We start from the raw sequence: 17,599 nt of genomic DNA, 5'->3' as shown, positions 1-17,599 counted from the left end.
GCTGAGATCCGGGAGGAGGCTGCCTAGCCACCCCTTGTCCTTACTCGTGACACTAGCCCTTCGGCAAAAGACTAGCCTCCAGGGTCCTGGCCTGGGAGTCAGGAGACCTGGTTTCTTTTTTTTTTTTTTTTTTTATTTTGAGACGGAGTCTCACGCTGTCACCCAGGCTGGAATGCAATGGTGCGATCTCAGCTCACTGCAACCTCCACCTCCCAGGTTCAAGCAATTCTCTTGCCTCAGCCTCCTTAGTAGATGGGACTTACCTGGCAGGGGAGATACCATGATCAAGGAGACCTGGTTTCTAGTGCTGGCTCTGCGGAAGCTTGGGCAAGTCACTGACCTTCTCAGAGCTCTGTTGGAACAGATCAAGGATTTCAGGCTAATACTCTAAGGAGCCATAGGTTCCCTTGGAAATTCCTCAAGGGCTGCCTGCAGGGGAAGGGCAGAGCTGTGGATCAGGTCCTTGTTCTCCCTCTCCCTGCCCCTCCCAGGGCTTCAACCCTCCCTGCCCCTCCCAGGGCTTCAACCAGAGCAGTTCGCTTTTTTAAACTTTGTTTTGAAACATAACGTACACACAGAAAAATTGTATATATCATAAATGCATGAGAGTGTGGTGGCTCACGCCGGTAACCCCAAAACTTTGTGAAGCCAAGGCAGGCAGATCACCTGAGGTCAGGAGTTTGATACCAGCCTGGCCAACATGGTAAAACCCCATCTCCACTAAAAATACAAAATTAGCCGGGTGTGGTGGTGTGCGCCTGTAATCCCAGCTACTCAGGAGGCTGAGGCCAGAGAATCATTTGAACGTGGGAGATGCGGGTTGCAGTGAGCCGAGATCACACCATTTCCAGCCTGGACAAAAACAGTGAAACTCCATCTCAAAAAATAAGTAAATAAATAAATGCATGGTTCAATGAATTCTCCCAAACTGAACGCATCCATATAACCAGCACTCAGATCAAGCAACAGAGTATTTCCAGCACCCAGGAAGGGCTGTTAGCCTCCCATGTGCTCCTGGCCTGCTACTACTCTCCCAAGGGTAACAGCACCAGTGGTTCACAATCTTCAGCATGCATCGGAATCACCTAGAAAGCTTGCTGAGATTGCTAGGCCCCACCGCCAGAGTTTCTGATTCAGTATGTATGGGGCGGAGCCTGGTAATCTGCATTTCTACCAAATTCCCATCCCAACTGCTGCTGCTCGTCTGGAATTTTACAATTTATACTTTTTTTTTTTTTTTTCTTCTGTTTTTTTGAGACAAGGTCTTGCTTTGTTGCCAGGCTAGAGTCTGGAGTGCAGTGGTGGGATTATGGCTCACTGCAACCTTGAACTCTTGGATTTAGGAATTCGTTTGCTTGACCTCCTCAGTAGCTGGGACTTACACGTGCAAGATCCCACACCCAGGTAATTTTTTTAAATTAAATTAAATTAAAATTTTTTCTTTTCCTTGTGGTAGTCTCATGAGATAATTTTATTTTTAATAGAAGCAAGGTCTTCCTGTGTTGCTCATGCTGGTCTCAAACTCTTGGGCTCAAGCAAATATGTATTCTTTCATGTCTGATTTCCTTCACAAAATAGTTCCAATTTCATGTTTATACTATGGTTTTACTTTTGTTTATATATATAATTTGAAAGAAGGCTTGTATGTGTGTGTGTAAAACTCACACGCAAAAGTCTGAAACAGAGTGGACCAGAAGGCCCTTTAAAGGTAGCAGTTGGTCTTATTCTTAGTAATCAGCACCCCCAACAGTGTAGACATCAATGTTTAAGAAATGAAAATAGGAGGCCGGGTGAGGTGGCTCACGCCTGTAATTCCAGCACTTTGGGAAGCTGAAGCGGGCAGATCACGAGGTCAAGAGATCAAGACCATCCAGACCAACGTGGTGAAACCCCGTCTCTACTAAAAAATACAAAAAATTAGCTAGGCGTGGTGGCACATGCCTGTAGTTCCAGCTACTCGGGAGGCTGAGGCAGGAGAATTGCTTGAACCTGGGAGGCAGAGGTTGCAGTGAGCCGAGATGGCGCAGCTGCACTCCAGCCTGGCGCCTGGTGACAGTGTGAGACTCTGTCTCAAAAAAAAAAAAAAAAAAAGAAAATAGGGCCAGGTACGGTGGCTCACACCTGTAATCCCAGCACTTTGGAAGGCTGAGGCGGATGGATCACGAGGTCAGGAGTTCAAGACTCAGCCTGGCCAATGGTGAAACCCTGTCTCTTAAAAAAAAAAAAAAGAAAGAAAGAAAAAGAAATGAAAATAGGCCAGGCATGGTGGCTCATGCCTGTAATCCCAGTACTTTGGGAGGCCAAGGTGGGCGGATCACCTGAGGGCAGGAGTTTGAGACCAGTGTGACCAACATGGAAAAACTCTGTCTCCACTAAAAATACAAAAAATTAGCCAGGCATGGTGGCGCATGCCTGTAATCCCAGCTACTCGGGAGGCTGAGGCAGGAGAATCACTTGAACCTGGGAGGTCGAGGTTGCTGTGGGCCGAGCTCACACCATTGCTCTCCAGCCTGGACGACAAGAGAGAAACTCCATCTCAAAAAAAAAAAAAGAAACGAAAATATATACACTCTTAATAAAAGAGCTGCTAGAATAAAATAAATAATAATAAAATGAAAAAATATGACCGGGGTTCATGCCTGTAATCTCAGCACTTTGGGAGGTGGGGGTAGGAGGATCATTTGAGCCCAGGAGTTTGACACCAGCCTGGGTAACATTTTTTTTTTTAGAGGCGGGGTTTCATGGCATTAGCCAGGATGGTCTCGATCTCCTGACCTCGTGATCCGCCCACCTCAGCCTCCCAAAGTGCTGGGATTACAGGTGTGAGCCACCGAAAGTCAGAGGATGAGAAAGAAAAAAAAAAAATTAGCAGGGCATGGTGGTACGTGCCTGTGCCCAACTACTACTTGAGAGGCTGAGATGGGAGGATTGCTTAAACCCAGAAGGGCAAAGCTGCTGCAGTGAGCCCTGATCGTACCACTGCACTCCAGCCTGGGTGACAAAGGCAGACCCTATCTCAAAAACAAAAAAAAAAGCTTCTCTGCCTATGAAGTACCTTTAGTCTTTTTTTTTTTTTTTTTTTTTTTTTAATGAGATGGGGTTTCACTGTTATCCAGCCTGCAGTACAGCAGCAAAATCTCAGCTCACTGCAACCTCCAACTCCCAGGCTCAAGTGATCCTCCCACCTCAGCCTCCCTAGCAGCTGGGACCACAGGCACGCACCACGCTTGGCTAATTTTTTGTGTTTTTGGTAGAGTTGGGGTTTTACCATGTTGCCCAGGCTGGTCTCAAATTCCTGGGCTCAAGCGATCCTCCTGCCTTGGTCTCCCAAAGTGCTGGAATTACAGCCATGAGCCACCACTCCCCTCTGTATTCCTTTATTCTTTTTTGGGGGGACGAATCTCGCCATCACCCAAGCTGGAGTACGGTGGTGGATCTCAGCTTACTGCAACCTCTGCCTCTCGGGTTCAAGCGATTATCCTGCCTCAGCCTCCCAAGTAGCTGGGACTACAGGTGCGAGCCACCATGCCCAGCTAATTTTTGTATTTTTAGTAGAGATGAGGTTTTGCCATGTTGGCCAGGCTGGTCACAAACTCCTCCTGACCTCAAGTGATCTGTCTGCCTAGACCAGAAAAGTGTTGGGATTACAGGCATGAGCCACCTCGCTTGGCAATTTTGTGTGTGTGTGTGACAGAGTCTTGCTCTGTTGCTCAGGCTAGAGTGCAGTGGTGCGATCTTGGGTCACTGCAGCCTCTGCTTCTCGGGTTCAAAAGGGATTCTCCTACCTCAGCCTTCCGAGTAGCTGGGACTAGAAGCACACACCACCATGCCTGGCTAATTTTTTTTTATTGTTAGTAGAGACTGGGTTTCATATGTTGGCCAAGCTGGTCTTGAACTTCTGGCCTCAAGCTATCCACTCACCTCAGCCTCCCAAAGTGCTAGGATTACAGGCGTGAGCCACCGCACCCAGCCCTATTCCTTTATTCTTAATAAAAATACATACATACATACATACATAAATGAGGCTGGGCATGGTGGCTCATGCCTGTAATCCCAGCACTTTGGGAGGCCAGGAGGCAGGAGGATTGCTTGAGGCTTGGAGTTGAAGACCAGCCTGGGAAAAGCAGGGAGACCCCATCTCCACAAAGACATTTAAAAAAGAAAAAGAAGGTGGGTGAATGAATAGATGGGTCCTGTGGTAAATCGGCTCAGCTTTCTTCCTGCAATTTTATCAACTTAATTGTGTCTCTTGCTAGACTGAAAACCCTGAACAGAGCCTTCCTCAGTCATTCCTGGGTCCCAGCACCAAACACAGGGCTCAGCTCACTGTATAGGCAATACACACTTACTGAAAGGATGGAGTGATAGCAGATGGGGTTCTGTAGGTCAGGACTCAGCCCGAAGTGGGCTGCACAGAGGGCGCCCTCAGGCAGGGACTTCCAGCTGCGAGGCGGGGGAGGGGCATCAGCTACACAGCTGCTTGTATTTAAGGTGGACCAAAGGATTTCCCCAACCCAAGTTTCTTATGTATGGAAGTAGGCAGTTCCCAGTTTCACACCCACTTTCCGGCCCTTCCACCAGGGTACAGGGGAAGAGATGGTTATTTTTCTTGCTTGCTTTTATTTTTGAGACGGAGTTTCGCTCTTTTCGCCCATGCTGTAGTGCAATGGCGCGATCTTGGTCTGCCTCCCGGGTTCAAGCAATTCTCTTGCTTCAGCCTCCTGAATAGCTGGGATTACAGGCGCCCGCCATCATGCCCAGCTAATTTTTATATTTTTAGTAGAGATGGGGTTTCACCATATTGGCCCGGATAGTCTTAATCTCCTAACCTCGTGATCCGCCCACCTCGGCCTCCCAAAGTGCTGGGATTACAGGCGTGAACCACCATGCCCTGCCAATTTTGTGTATTTTTAGTAGAAACGGGGTTTCACTATGTTAGCCAGGCTGGTCTCGAACTCCTGACCTCCGAAAGTGCTGAGATTACAGGCGGGTGCCACTGCAACCGGCCTTTCTTTCTTTTTAAAGTCAGCAGTAGTGCTAGCACCTCAGGGCTTAAACAAACAAACAAAAATATTGAGTGTCTCCTGCAACCCAGGCACAGGGTCAAGGACCTTAGGCAAGATTATTCTCCCCATTTCACAGTTGGTGAAATGGAGATTTGTTTATCACAGTCTCTGGCCAGAGACCTCGCTAAGAGATACTGGCAATATGAGGGAAAATTCCTGTGAAACTGTGATCCCTTCCTCTGAAGGCCTCCTTAACAGCTGTCCAGACGGTGGCGTCGACAGCAGCCTTCTAGACAGTTCCAGTCGCTTTCGAAGCCCTAGCCTGCCCCTCCGGAGGCTCCCAAAGTCAGGCCTTCTGTTGGGCCCCGGGTCTCTCACTGGTAGAATGGAGTTCTCCGAGCTGACGCTGTGTGTCACTGGCCACCGCCTGCTGCTGTCGCAGGGGTGTGGGGGGGGGGGGGCGTCGTCTCGGGACCTGTGGTCTCGGGACCTGTGGCTGCTGTTGCGTAGCATCAAGAAGCGGTGACACGTGGCCGGGGCGTCCCCGGAGTTGGGGAGCGCGTGGCTCGGCGAGGTAGGGGAAACTGCCAGCGCAGTCGGAACTGGCGCCCTCCGGCGTGACGCCCAATTCGAGAAACTCTTGCCCCTCTCCTGGAAGGGGACAACGAGTCCCAGAGAGGGCCAGTAAGTTTCGTTGTCCCAAGAGAGGGGCTACCCGTTTCCCGGATTGGGCGTTACGCAGTAGGGCACCATCACCCTGCGTTATGCAGGAGGGCACCATCCTCCCCTTAGCGAGGGACACTAAGCCTGGGCCCATCCCTCCCAGGGTTGCGGGTGGCTCCGGCACCATCACCCTGCGCCGTAAGGACCTGCGGGTGCTGCAGCTGGAAATAGAAGACGGGGAAGCGACGCTGGACATCGCCCGCTCCTTCGAGGTGTGCCGAGGGCGCGCCCGAGTCCTTGAAACTATCCCTGTCTCGCTTGGAGGGGAATAGAAAGGCGCTACTGTTCAAAGAGGCTCCGCAGCCGCAGCTAAATGGCAGGGGGCTGCAGGGTGGTCCGGGGTACGTGGAGAGGCCGAAGCTGAAGCTACAGGGGCTGAGGGGCTGGAAAGGGCGCGGGCGAGACGCTTCCGACCCTCCCCAGAGCCCCTGACTTCCTTCCCCAGCCGCTGTCTTCCCTGGAATTGGCCATCACCTCCTGCCCGTTCTTCTACCATCCCAAAGGCCTGAGATTGGACGACTCCTGGCACTTCCTCTCGCCTGAACGCTACTACAAGCGAGTAGCTCTTGAGGTGGGCGCGGTAGTGGAGGCCCGGGGAGGTGGAAGCTGGGCCCGGAAGAGGCGCGGGAAGAGGGCAGGGACAGGGCACTCCCTGGGTGCCCTAGACCTGCCCTCTCTCCACCCTGCGCCGCAGACCAACGCGTGACGGCTGAGCGAGGTGAACGAGGACTTCAGCTTCTGCCCCAGTTACCCCGTGCCGTGGTTGTCCCAGGCTTGGTGGACGATGATGACCTGGCGCACAGCGCCCGCTTCCGCCAGGGAGGCCGCTTCCCGGTGCTCAGCTACCACCACGCTCCCAGCGGATGAGTGTGCCCTCCCCACGCTCCGCCCCTGGGCGGCTGAGTCTTTTCTGGACCTTTTCTTTTTGGCCAGATCAATTCGCTGCGTGGCCGCGGCCCCGACTCCTGGCCCGTTCTGGCCCCGCCCCTCTCCAGCCTTTTCGGAGGGAAGGAGTATCACCTTTCTTTGGCCCCGCCCCTGGCGGTTCTCGGCCCTGCGCGAAGCTTAGTGCCTTCTTTGTCAAGCCTGGACCCGCCCACGGTCTATTCATAGGGTCCCAATCCACTCTGGCCACAACACCTGCAGACTGGTCTGAAGCCTCGTGAGTTCCTGCCTCGTTGCTGGGCTCCAGCCTGTCGGTGTGCAGAACAGGCCTAGGGGACCCCCTGAGGCATGGGGGACCACTTCCAGAGCTGAATCCGATCCGCAGGTTCTTCTACGCTCCAACCAGCACCAGCCCCTGACCGGTCCCCAGAAGCGGCCCAGCGAGGAGGACCAGGAGCTGCTGCGAGCTATGCTAGCGGGGACTTGCCCTAGTTCGCGGGACTTCATCGTGGACACGTGATCAGCCCAGGCCTCAAAACAGGCCCGCGTGACTGGCGGAAGCACTTAGGCCAGGCCGCTTACCCTACTGGAAACGGTTGCTCCGGCCCCCTGGAGAGGTAAGGGGCCTCCCACCCTCTCCCAGGTCCTCTCCTGCAAGACTCTGTGAATGTACGTGTGTGAGTGTGTGTTGGGGTGAGGGGATCCGCCAGGAACCTTGAAGACTCAAGCCTTTCCTGGTGTCATCCCTCCATGTGGGCCTCCCCACTTGCATACCACCACTGAGAGAGTGCCTTACTCTCTAGGCACCCCAACTTTGCCTGGGAAGAAAAAGCACCTCTTTACATTAAACTGAAATTTGTCTTCCTGGAACAGTCTCTGCCTGCACACATGCACCCCTCCCTGAGTTCTGCACCTGCACAGACATAATCTGGTCCCTCTGTCTCCAGGTGATGGCAATGCCAAGAAGTCCTGAGGGAGTTTTGTGGTTTGAGGAGAGTAGACTGCTTCCCTATCCAAAATACACAACTCTGTGTATTCATTCATTTACTCAGCACTGAGCCCAGGGGGTGCCATGGTGGCCAGCCCAGACATGACCGAGACCAGCAGAGAACAGTCAGTCAGTTGGGATCCCCTGAGATGAGCAGCAGCACACAGGAGGTGCCCTTCTCTTACTAAGGCGACTTCAGGTAATCAGAGGTTTCCCTGAGAATAGAATGTTTTAGCTGAGACTGAAAAGTGTAGGAGGAGTGAGCCAGAAGAAGGAAGACAGACCCTGCATGTGGAGGGAACTGCAGGTGTACAGGTGCAGAGTCAGCCTGGTCATTTGTCCTGTTTGGGAGAAACAGTCTCTGTAAAAAATACAAAAATCAGTTGTGCATGGCGGTGCATACCTGTAGTCCCAGCTACTCAAGAGGCCTAGGTGGATGGCTTGAATCCGGGAGGCGGAGGTTGTAGTGAGCTGTGATAATGCCACTGCACTCCAGCCTGGGTGAGAGCAAGATCCTGTCTCAAAATTAGCCGGGCATAGTGATGTGCACCTGTAGACCCAGCTACTCAAGAGGCTGAGGTGGGAGATCACCTGAGCCCTGGGAGGTAGAGGCTGCAGTGAGCTGTGATCACACCACTGCACTCCAGGCTGGCTGACAGAATGAGACCTTGTTTTAAAAAAAATAGTTGTATGAGTGTGGTCTCTTTCTCAAGATATCTTACTTTACTCATCCTTCTTGTGATGAGGTGAGATGCTTAAACGCCCACGTGATGAGATATGGTGAGTGACATTGGCCTTGTAATGCAGCCATAGGCTCCTATTGACCTTGAACGCAAGCCCACTACAGTACTGCCACGGTCGCTCTGATAACCGAGACAGCTACTAAGTGACTAACGGGCAGCGAGTGTGTGCAGCATGGATATGCTGGACAGAGGGAGGATTCCCACCCAGCAGGACAGAGCAGGGTAACTCAAAATTTCATCAGGACATTCAGAAGGGCTTACAATTGAAAATTTATGAATTATTTCTGGAATTTTCTATGTAATATTTTCAGGCCACAGTTGACCATGGGTAACTGAAACCTGAGAAAGTGAAACCATGGATGGAGGCGACTAATGTCCTTCAGTATGGTAGGAGTGTTGAGTATGAAGTGGGAGGACAAATGAGGCTATGGGGATCACAGGGAAGAACAGAGGTCTGGAAGGCCATGGTTATGAGCTTAGACTCTATCCTCAAGGTGGCGGGGAGCCATTGAAGGTTTTTTTTTTTGAGATAGAGTCTCACTCTTGTTACCCAGGCTGGAGTGTAATGGCGCCATCTCGGCTCACTGCAACCTCTGCCTCGAGGGGCAGGTTCAAGCGATTCTTCTGCCTCAGCCTCCCTAGTAGCTGGGATTACAGGCGTGTGCCACTGTGCCCGGCTAATTTTTGTATTTTTAGTAGAGATGGGGTTTCCCCATGTTGGTCAGGCTGGTCTCGAACTCCCAACCTCAGGTGATCCACCCGCCTCAGCCTCCCAAAGGGCTGGGATTACAGCTGTGAGCCACCACACCTGGCTCCACTAAAGGCTTTTAAACAGGGCTGAAAAATCTCTGTTAGATTTTCTGATGGGAGGTCACTGGTGACCTTGAGCAGAGCAGTTTCTGGGAGGTAGGAGCAGATGCAGAATTCCAAGAGGACTGTGTTTCTCTCATCAGACTGGGGGTCCCTGGGGAGCACTCTGTTTCTCCCATCAGACTTGGGTATTTCAAGGGCACTGTGATACTCCCATCAAATTGGTGGTTTCCCAGGGCATTCTGTGTTTCCCCAGAGGGCTATGCGACCCCTCCCCAGGTGCTTTCTCAAAGGGTCTTGAGTCTCTCCCATCAGATTGAGGAATCCTCAAAGCTAAGAAACCATTTCATCTACAGAATGAGACCCTGTCTCAAGGATTAGGAGCTCCTCCGTAGGTTGTGTATGCAGTGAGACTGGGCTCCCCAAGGGGCTCTGTGTCCCTTTTATCAGATGGGCTTTTTTTTTTTTTTTTTTTTAGATGGAGTCTCTCTCTGTCACCCAGGTGGGAGTACAGTGGTGCGATCTCGGCTCACTGCAACCTCCACCTCCCAGGTTCAAGTAATTCTCCTGCCTCAGCCTCCCAAGTAACTGAGATTACAGGTGCCTGCCACTGTGCCCGGCTAATTTTTGTATTTTTAGTAGAGACAGGGTACCGCCATGCTGGACAGGTTGGTCTCAAATTCCTGGCCTCAAGTGATCCATCTGCCTCGGCCTCCCAAAGTGCTGGGATTACAGATATGAGCCACTGTGCCCAGCCAGATGGGCTCTTTACAGGGTTCTGTGTCTCCCTCATTGGTCTCGAGCACTTGCTCCCAGGCTATACTTGCCAAGGGCTTGGGCTGGGGAAGATGACCAGACTCCCACTGCCCAGAGGGCAGCCCCTGCAGGACAGCTTCATGCACCTGGTGGAGGCCTGTGGGGATTTGGAGCAGAGCATGGACCACTGGCTGAGTCAGCTGGACAGCTGCTGCTGGCTGTCACATATAAAGGAGGCACTAGCATCACCTGCCTGGCAGCCCCGGGCATGGAGCCCCTTGACACAGAGACTAGGGCGGGATGGGCAGGGCTCTCAACCCCTGGACGAAAAACTGATTCAGTAAGCAAATATAGCCTAGAACTCAGTCCATTCTATTCCTGTCCTGGTGACCCTGGGAGGGAAGGACTAGGCCACTGCTGATGAGCCCTGGGCCTACAGGGAAGGGGCCTGCATTCTGGTACATGGGGCTAAAGGCACAGACAGCACCCTGTTTGTGACTTCACTGGCCCAACTCATCCTGGACCGCTTGAGCAGGACCAGGGGCTAGTGGAGCAGGAGTGGATCCAGGTAAGTAAGTGACCACCCAACCCCGGCCTTACCCTCCATCCAGAAACCTTGCTTCCTCGTGCCCATTGCTCTTCCCCCATCCCCAGGCCGGCCACCCCTTCCAGCTGCGCTGTGCCCATTCGGCCTTCTCCCATGCCTGCCCCAAGCACGAGGCATCCACCTTTCTCCTCTTCCCGGACTGCGTGTGGCAACTGGGCCGCCGGTTCCCACTGTGACTGGAGTTTGGGAAGGGCTACTGTTGGCGCCATTTGAGTGCACCTATGCCTCCCCTTTTGGCACCCTCCTCTGCAACAGCGAAAAGGAGAGGTGAGCTGAGGGGGCGTTGAGGTGGGTCGGGGGCAGGCATAGGAAAGGGCTGGATATCTGCGGCATCAGTACCTTACTTCCTTAGGAGTCATCTTTCCCTTCCAATTGAGATTGTCTTTTAGGAAAACCAAGTGTCATCCCTGCCCCTACCTCCAAATCTCATACTTCCTCCTAACTTCTGCAAACCCAGAGATAGATAGGGCCAAGGCCAATCCTTTAGATTTTTTTTTTTTTTTTGAGATAGAGTCTCATTCTTGTTGCCCAGGCTGGAGTGCAATGGCGCCATCTCGGCTCACCGCAACCTCCGCCTCATGGGGCTACTCTGTCCATAGCCAATTGCAAGTGACCCCTGTCTTGAAAACAAGGATTAAAGGGGAAAGTTACTGCAAAAATAATTTCTGGGGCTCTCTATCACTTTGCAAGGTTGATTCTTTCAAAGTAATAGAACAGAGGTTGAAAGCAGAGTAGAATCATTTGGGCTCAAATTCCTGTTTCACCACTCTCTCCTGCTGGGTGTTCATAGCAGACCTGTCAAGAGTCTGTCTCGTCGGTAGCCTGAAGGGAATAAGAGTAGCCATAACCTGGCCAGGTGTGGTGGCTCACACCTGTAATCCTAGCACTTTGGGAGGCTGAGGCGGGCAGATCACCTGAGGTCAGGAGTTCGAGACCAGCCTGGCCAACATGGTGAAGCCCCATCTCTATTAAAAATACAAAAAGTTAGCCAGGTGTGATGGTGCACACCTGTAATCCCAGCTACTCGGGAGGCTGAGGCACAAGAATTGCTTGAACCCAGGCAACAGAGCGGGACTCCATCAAAAAAGAAAAAAAGAAATGGTATTTTTATTATTTGGTTGGCTCGCTGCGTATGCTCCTAATCAGCCCCAGATGTCAGCTTTGTCTTACAACACTAAGAGATGGGGGGAGGAAGGGTTCCCTCCTCTCCAGGGTGAAGATCAGACTTAGTTATTTTCTGTTGCTCAGTCTTCCTCCATACCCCATCCTATTTCACTAACCCCACTGGTCCTGGATCATCTCTATTTACCTCCCTCTCCCCCATCCTTCATCTTTAGTCTTTCTCCTAAAAATGTCTGAGTTTGGTCCTCCCTTGCCAGAAGGCTCTCTCCACGTCTTCATCCACACTGGTCTCTTTCCATTTGGACTCTCTGGCAGCTGCCTCACTGCTCTCTGCATCTTCCTTGTTACCACTTTTCTTTCAAAAGCTCCTGGGTCCAGATCTTTCAATATTCCCAGTGGGCCCTTTCCGCCTTCTTGCTTTGGCTCATGCTGTTCTCCTCAAGTGTTGGCTGTTGCTTTGCACAGTGGGTATGCTAGGTCTGCTGAGACGAAGCTCAAACATCAAGTTCTTTTTTTTGAGACAGTTTCACTCTTGCTGCCCAGTCTGGAGTGCAATGGCGTGATCTTGGCTCACTGCAACCTCCACCTCCCAGGTTCAAGTGATTCTCCTGCCTCAGCGTCCCAAGTAGCTGGGATTACAGGCATATGCCACCACACCAGGCTAATTTTGTATTTTTAGTAGAGACAGGGTTTCTCCATGTTGGTCAGGCTGATCTTGAACCCTTGTCCTCAGCTGGTCCACCCACCTCAGCCTCCCAAAGTGCTGGGATTACAGGCGTGAGCCACCGCGCCCGGCCAAACATCACATTCTTAATTAGCCTTCTCTGACACTGAGGCAAAACTAAATTGGTTTCTCCCTTTAAATAGAACTCTTAAGTAGGACTTTGTCTTGTTCCTCTTTTATTCTAGTGCCCAGTACAAGATCTGACTGGAAATAATGTTTGCAAGAAAAAGGAGAAAAGTTATCACTGCTCCAGAGTGGCTGTCACCCTACTAACCAGGGCTGCCCACCCAAACTCCCAGAGGGCATACCTGGGGCTGGAAACTCCCTCCCTCCATTTCTGCAGATACCTGTATGAAGTGAGGACTCAGATGTACTCCCTGTGGTCTGGGGTCAAAAAAGCAACAAAGACTCTGGAACCCACTCTATGTCCTCAATGCCTTGGCCATCTGTGGAGCCCCAGAGCCTGCAGCTGTGGCAAGGTGAGCCCCACACCTCCTCCCCTGGGGATTACCCCTCTGCTCAGGGTCCTGACCTGTCTTCCTCCTCCTCAGCCCTGTTTCTGTGCTGGACCTGCTCACCTGAGCCTGCAGAAGCCACGTGGGAGCTAGTGTGACAAATAGTGACAGGAAGGGAGAAGACAGAAGCCTCTCAGCCACCTGCTTCAGCCAAGTCCCCACCCTAAGCACTGGCTCCTTGGACAGCAGCTGAGATGTTCCTGAAACCTCTGCAGGCCCCTTAGGATCTTCACGCCTTGGATGAGGGTGCCTGCAACCCAGGTTAGCCCAAAGTACTGACGGTCTTAGGTTTGAAATGTCCAAAGTATAGGGAGGTCTAAATAGCAGTCTCTACCATAGGCATCAGCTTGCTGGAGTGTCAGTGAAAAGGAAAAAAGATGAAACAGACCCCACAAAATATCTGACCACAACCCATTTATTACCAAACTAATTTATTTCTTAGAGTTCAAAATCTTCTGGGAGAAGCTTCCCTGGCCTGGATGAAGATCCAGTTTCCTTTTTTTTTTTTTGAGACGGAGTTTCGCTCTTGTTGCTCAGGCTGGAGTACAATGGCTCATGACCTCGGCTCACCAGCAACTTCCGCCTCCCAGGTTCAAGCAGTTCTCCTGCCTCAGCCTCCCAAGCAGCTGGGATTACAGGCATCTGCCACCACACCTAGCTAATTTTGTATTTTTAGTAAAGACAGGGTTTCTCCATGTTGGTCAGGCTGGTCTCGAATTCTGACCTCAGGTCACCTCGGCCTCCCAAAGTGCTGGAATTACAGGCGTTAGCCACCACATCCAGCCAGAGATCCAGCTTCTTAAGCCTCAAACTCAAATTCGAAATATTGTGGGTCGAAGTAGTGGATACGGACGTAACCATCTTCGCCACCGCTGCTGTAGCTGGAAAAAGATAGCCAGGGACCAATCAGATGACTGCTCTGGGAGAGGCAGGCCTGCAGGGCAGGGCATGAAAAAGAGGCAGAGACCCCAACCCAGGCTTAGCTCAGCTGCTTCACTGGGTCCCTACCTCTTGCCATCAGGATGGAAGGCAACACTGTTGATAGGTCCAAAGTGACCCTTGACTCTTCCAAACTCTTCTTCAAAGGCCAAATGGAAGAACCTGGAAGAAAAGGGACACAATTAATTCACTTTCCATCTCCTTCTAAAGCACTTTGGAGGTAGCACTCCCCAAATGTAAATTATTATTATTTATTTATTCATTTTGAGATGGAGTCTAACTCTCACCCAGGATGGAGTAGCTGGAGTACAGTGGCACAGTCTCGGCTCACTGCAACCTCCACCTCCCAGGTTCAAGTGATTCTCCTGCTTCAGTCTCCTGAGTAGCTGGGATTATAGCCATGTGACAAAACACCCAGCTTATTTTTGTATTTTTAGTAGAGATGGTTTCACCATGTTGGCCAGGCTGGTCTTGAACTCCTGGCCTCAAGCAATCTGCCTTCCTTGGCATCCCAAAGTGCTGGGATTACAGGCATGAGCCGCCATGCCTGGCCTCAAATGCAAATTATATCACAAAAAATAAAGCAGAAGTGGAGGCATGGTGGCTCACGCCTGTAATCCCAGCACTTTGGGAGGCTGAGGCAGGCAGATCACTTGAGGCCAGAAGTTTGAGACCAGCCTGATCAACATCTCTACAAAAAATACAAAAAGCAGCCAGATGCAGTGGCATACACCTGGAATCCCAGCTACTCAGAGGCTGAGGTTGGAGGATCGCTTTGAGCCCAAGAGGTTGCAGTGAGCAGAGATGGTGCCACTGCACTCCAGCCTGGGCAACAGAGTAAGACCCTGTCTCAAAAAATAATAATAATAAAGTGAAAAATTGAGAAACTGAGAAGTGAATGTGAACAAAAATAAGATGAAGTTGGGAGCTGGGTGCTGTGGTTCACAGCTCTTTGGGAGGCTGAGGCCAGAGGATCATTTGAGCCCAGGAGTTCCAGGCCAGCCTGGGCAACATAGTGAGATCCTATCCTTTTTTTGTTTTGATTCTCCAGCCTCAACCTCCCGAGTAGCTCAGATTACAGGCACGGGACACCATGTGTGGCTAATTTTTTTGTATTTTTAGTAGAGATGGGGTTTCACTATGTTGCCCAGGCTGGTCTCAAACTCCTGACCTCAGATGATCCACCTGCCTAGGCCTCCCAAAATGCTGGGATTATAGGCGTGAGCCACTGCGCCTGGCCAGAGACCCTGTCTCTTTTTTAACTTTTGTATTATAAGGGGAAGACTGGACCCAAATGTCTACCTGAATATACAGCTAATACTTATAGAGTACCTACTATGTGCTGGGCAGTGCTTAAAGAGCTTAATAAATATTAACTGAATAATCTAATCTGCATAATTTTATGGTAAATATATTATCATTGTTCCATTAAACAGTAGAGGAAATTTGGGCATAGAGAAATACAGTGAAGGCCAGGGACAGTGGCTCACACCTGTAATCCCAGCACTTTGGGAGGCCAAGGTAGGCAGATTACTTGAGGCCAGGAGTTTAAGACCAGCCTGGTCAATGTGGCAAAACCCTATCTCTACTAAAAATACAAAAATTAGCCAGGCGTGGTGGTGGGCAAATGTTATCCCAGCTAGTCAGGAGGTTGAGGCAGGAGAATCGCTTGAACCCAGGAGGCGGAGGTTGCAGTGAGCAGAGATCACACCACTGTACTCCAGCCTGGGCGACAGAGTGTGACTCTGTCTCAAAAAAAAAAGGTACACTTCATGAGATTTCAATTTGGAAGAGCTCTCTTCCTCTTTACCTGGCCTCAAACTTGCCAATCCTGGTGGAGGTTGTGGTTACATCCATGGCTTCCTGACCACCGCCCAGGACCACCTGAAGGGAAGAAGAAACTCTGGATGGGCTCAATGGGCACCAAGTCCATTTTCTGTTTTTCTCCTGCCATATAAATTTTTAACATCTCACACAGCTCAATGGGAGGACACCAAAGGTAGGGGATGACCAGACACCTCCACCACCTCCTGCCGCTTCCCTAGGGCTACTCAATCCTTCCAGCTTTGTCACTCCTCTCTGCCTGACATCACTTCCCCCAAAATGCTTGTGGCCTAACTTCTAGACAAACAGCTAGATCTTGGAACCTTTCTGAGGGTTTTAGCAGGAAGGCTGGGTGGGGTTCTCTTACATGGTCATAGTTAGGGGAGAGGGCAGCTGAGTTGACGGGACGCTCTGTCCGGAAAGTCTTCTGATGTTCAAGAGTTGTGGAGTCAAAAAGCTGGAGAGAGAAGGCAGGGTGAGGTGTGCAGTAGGAGGGAGAGAGCAGCTCTGCCGGACCCCTGCCCAGGCTCACCTTGGCTGTGTTGTCCTTGGATGCGGTCACAAACATGGTCATGTCCCTGGATAACTGGATGTCGTTGATCTGCCGCGAGTGCTCCTTAACATTCACCAATACCTCTCCAGACTGGGGAAGGAGAAGAGTGAGACTGACTGGTCCCAATCCCTACTCATCTCAGTTCCCCAGAAACCTAATCACCCAAATTAGAAAGCTGAGACAGCATGGACTTTATGTTTTCCTCACCCCTCTATCTAATCAGTCACCCCTAAATATCCAGTAACTGTCCACTACTGTATCTCCTATGCCTATTGGCTAGTTCAGGTCCATTCTCCAAACTGTAACTGCAAAAACTGTCGCAAGGAAATCTGACCTTCAGTAACCCTCTAAAGATTCCCTACTACCTGGAGGAAAATCAAAACTCTTTACCTCCTCACACTTAAGGATGTGTAAAATCTATTCTCTGTCCTCCATCCCCAAGACCACATCCCAAGGGTTCCTGAAGACGCCATACTTCCTTAAATCTGTGCCTTTGCTTTTGCTGTTCCCTTTGCCTGTGGGATGTTCTTTCCTTTCTGCTTGAAGCTCCATTTATTCTCCAGGGTTTAATGTACACGCCACCTCCCTGTGACAGTGCACCTTCAACACTCGGTTGAGACTTCAACGGTGGCACAAATCACAATCTGACTCAGGTGCTAGCTGTTTGCAAGTCTGTTTCCCCCTGGGGCAGGGACTGTGTCTGATTTACTTCTTTGTTCTAGGAGCCCAGCACAGGGCATTATACTCAGTGGTGGCAGGAAAATGCTCATTGTGATCCGTATTTATTTAATTTAATTTATTTATTTTTGAGACGGAGTCTTGCTCAGTTGCCCAGGCTGGAGTGCAGTAGTGTGGTCTTGGCTTACTGCACCCTCTGCCTCACAGGTTCAATGATTCTCCTGTCTCAGTCTCCCAAGTAGCTGGGATTACAGGCACCTGCCACCATGCCTAGATATGTTTTTTGTATTTTTAGTAGAGATGGGGTTTCACCATGTTGGCCAGGCTGACTTGAACTCCTGACCTCGTGATCTGCCTGCTTCAGCCTCCCAAAGTGATGAGATTACAGGCGTGAGCCACTTTGCCTGGCCCCTTATTTATTTTCTTGAGACAGGGTCTTACTCTATCACCCAGGCTGAAGTACAGTGGCACAATCATGGCTCACTGCAGCCTCAATCTCCCAGACTCAAGCAATCTTTCAGCCTCAACATCCTGAATACCTGGGACTAGAGATGTGCTCCACCAGGCCCAGCTAATTTTTAATATTTTTTTGTAGAAACAGGGTCTTCCTATGTTGCCCAGGCTGATCTCAATCTCCTGGGCTCAAGCAATCCTCCTGCCTCAGCCTCCCGAAGTGTTAGGATTACAGGTGCAAGTCACCGCGTCCGGCCTGTGATCCTTATTATC

At 50.9% G+C, this 17,599-nt stretch overlaps 2 protein-coding genes across 5 annotated transcripts in view; one reads left to right on the top strand and one right to left on the bottom strand.

Moving 5' to 3' along the window:
* The first annotated feature begins 1,248 nt into the window (after positions 1-1,248).
* LOC105709197 (myotubularin-related protein 9-like) lies at positions 1,249-15,424 on the top strand. Of its 2 annotated transcripts, XM_064363624.1 has the most exons (7): positions 1,249-1,404; positions 5,833-5,941; positions 6,175-6,300; positions 6,424-7,231; positions 10,566-10,785; positions 12,550-12,843; positions 12,916-15,424. In XM_064363624.1, exons 1-4 carry the CDS (start codon positions 1,310-1,312, stop codon positions 6,433-6,435), a joined length of 342 nt encoding a protein of 113 aa, XP_064219694.1. In that variant the 5' UTR covers positions 1,249-1,309; the 3' UTR covers positions 6,436-7,231; positions 10,566-10,785; positions 12,550-12,843; positions 12,916-15,424. The 2 variants fall into 2 exon arrangements, with proteins under 2 accessions (XP_064219694.1, XP_064219693.1); XM_064363623.1 differs by having other exon boundaries at positions 6,175-7,231.
* EIF3I (eukaryotic translation initiation factor 3 subunit I) overlaps positions 13,279-17,599 on the bottom strand; it is a 12,117-nt gene continuing 7,796 nt past the window's right edge. For 2 of the 3 annotated variants that reach the window (XM_012440990.2, XM_064363622.1), the window contains 5 exons: positions 16,175-16,285; positions 16,010-16,099; positions 15,629-15,702; positions 13,888-13,980; positions 13,279-13,760 (listed from right to left, as the gene is read on the bottom strand). In XM_012440990.2, coding sequence (XP_012296413.1) covers positions 13,679-13,760; positions 13,888-13,980; positions 15,629-15,702; positions 16,010-16,099; positions 16,175-16,285 — 450 coding nt within the window. In that variant the 3' untranslated portion in view covers positions 13,279-13,678. The remainder of the gene's footprint in view (positions 13,761-13,887; positions 13,981-15,628; positions 15,703-16,009; positions 16,100-16,174; positions 16,286-17,599) is intronic. The other variant, XM_064363621.1, reaches the window with a different exon arrangement.

The sequence above is a fragment of the Aotus nancymaae genome, unplaced genomic scaffold (genome assembly GCF_030222135.1).
Source record: "Aotus nancymaae isolate 86718 unplaced genomic scaffold, 86718_ANA_hifiasm-v0.15.2.pri h1tg000053l, whole genome shotgun sequence".
NCBI lineage: Eukaryota > Metazoa > Chordata > Mammalia > Primates > Aotidae > Aotus > Aotus nancymaae.
This window is presented reverse-complemented; position numbering and strand designations above follow the sequence as displayed.

Excerpts from the sequence above, each read along its gene's own strand:
- LOC105709197 (XM_064363623.1), top strand. The coding sequence starts at position 1,310 with ATGGCTCACTGCAACCTTGAACTCTTGGATTTAGGAATTCGTTTGCTT. Across the intron at positions 1,405-5,832 it reads GTGCAAGATCCCACACCCAG|GGTTGCGGGTGGCTCCGGCA; the intron begins GTAATTTTTTTA and ends CATCCCTCCCAG. Across the intron at positions 5,942-6,174 it reads ACATCGCCCGCTCCTTCGAG|CCGCTGTCTTCCCTGGAATT; the intron begins GTGTGCCGAGGG and ends TTCCTTCCCCAG.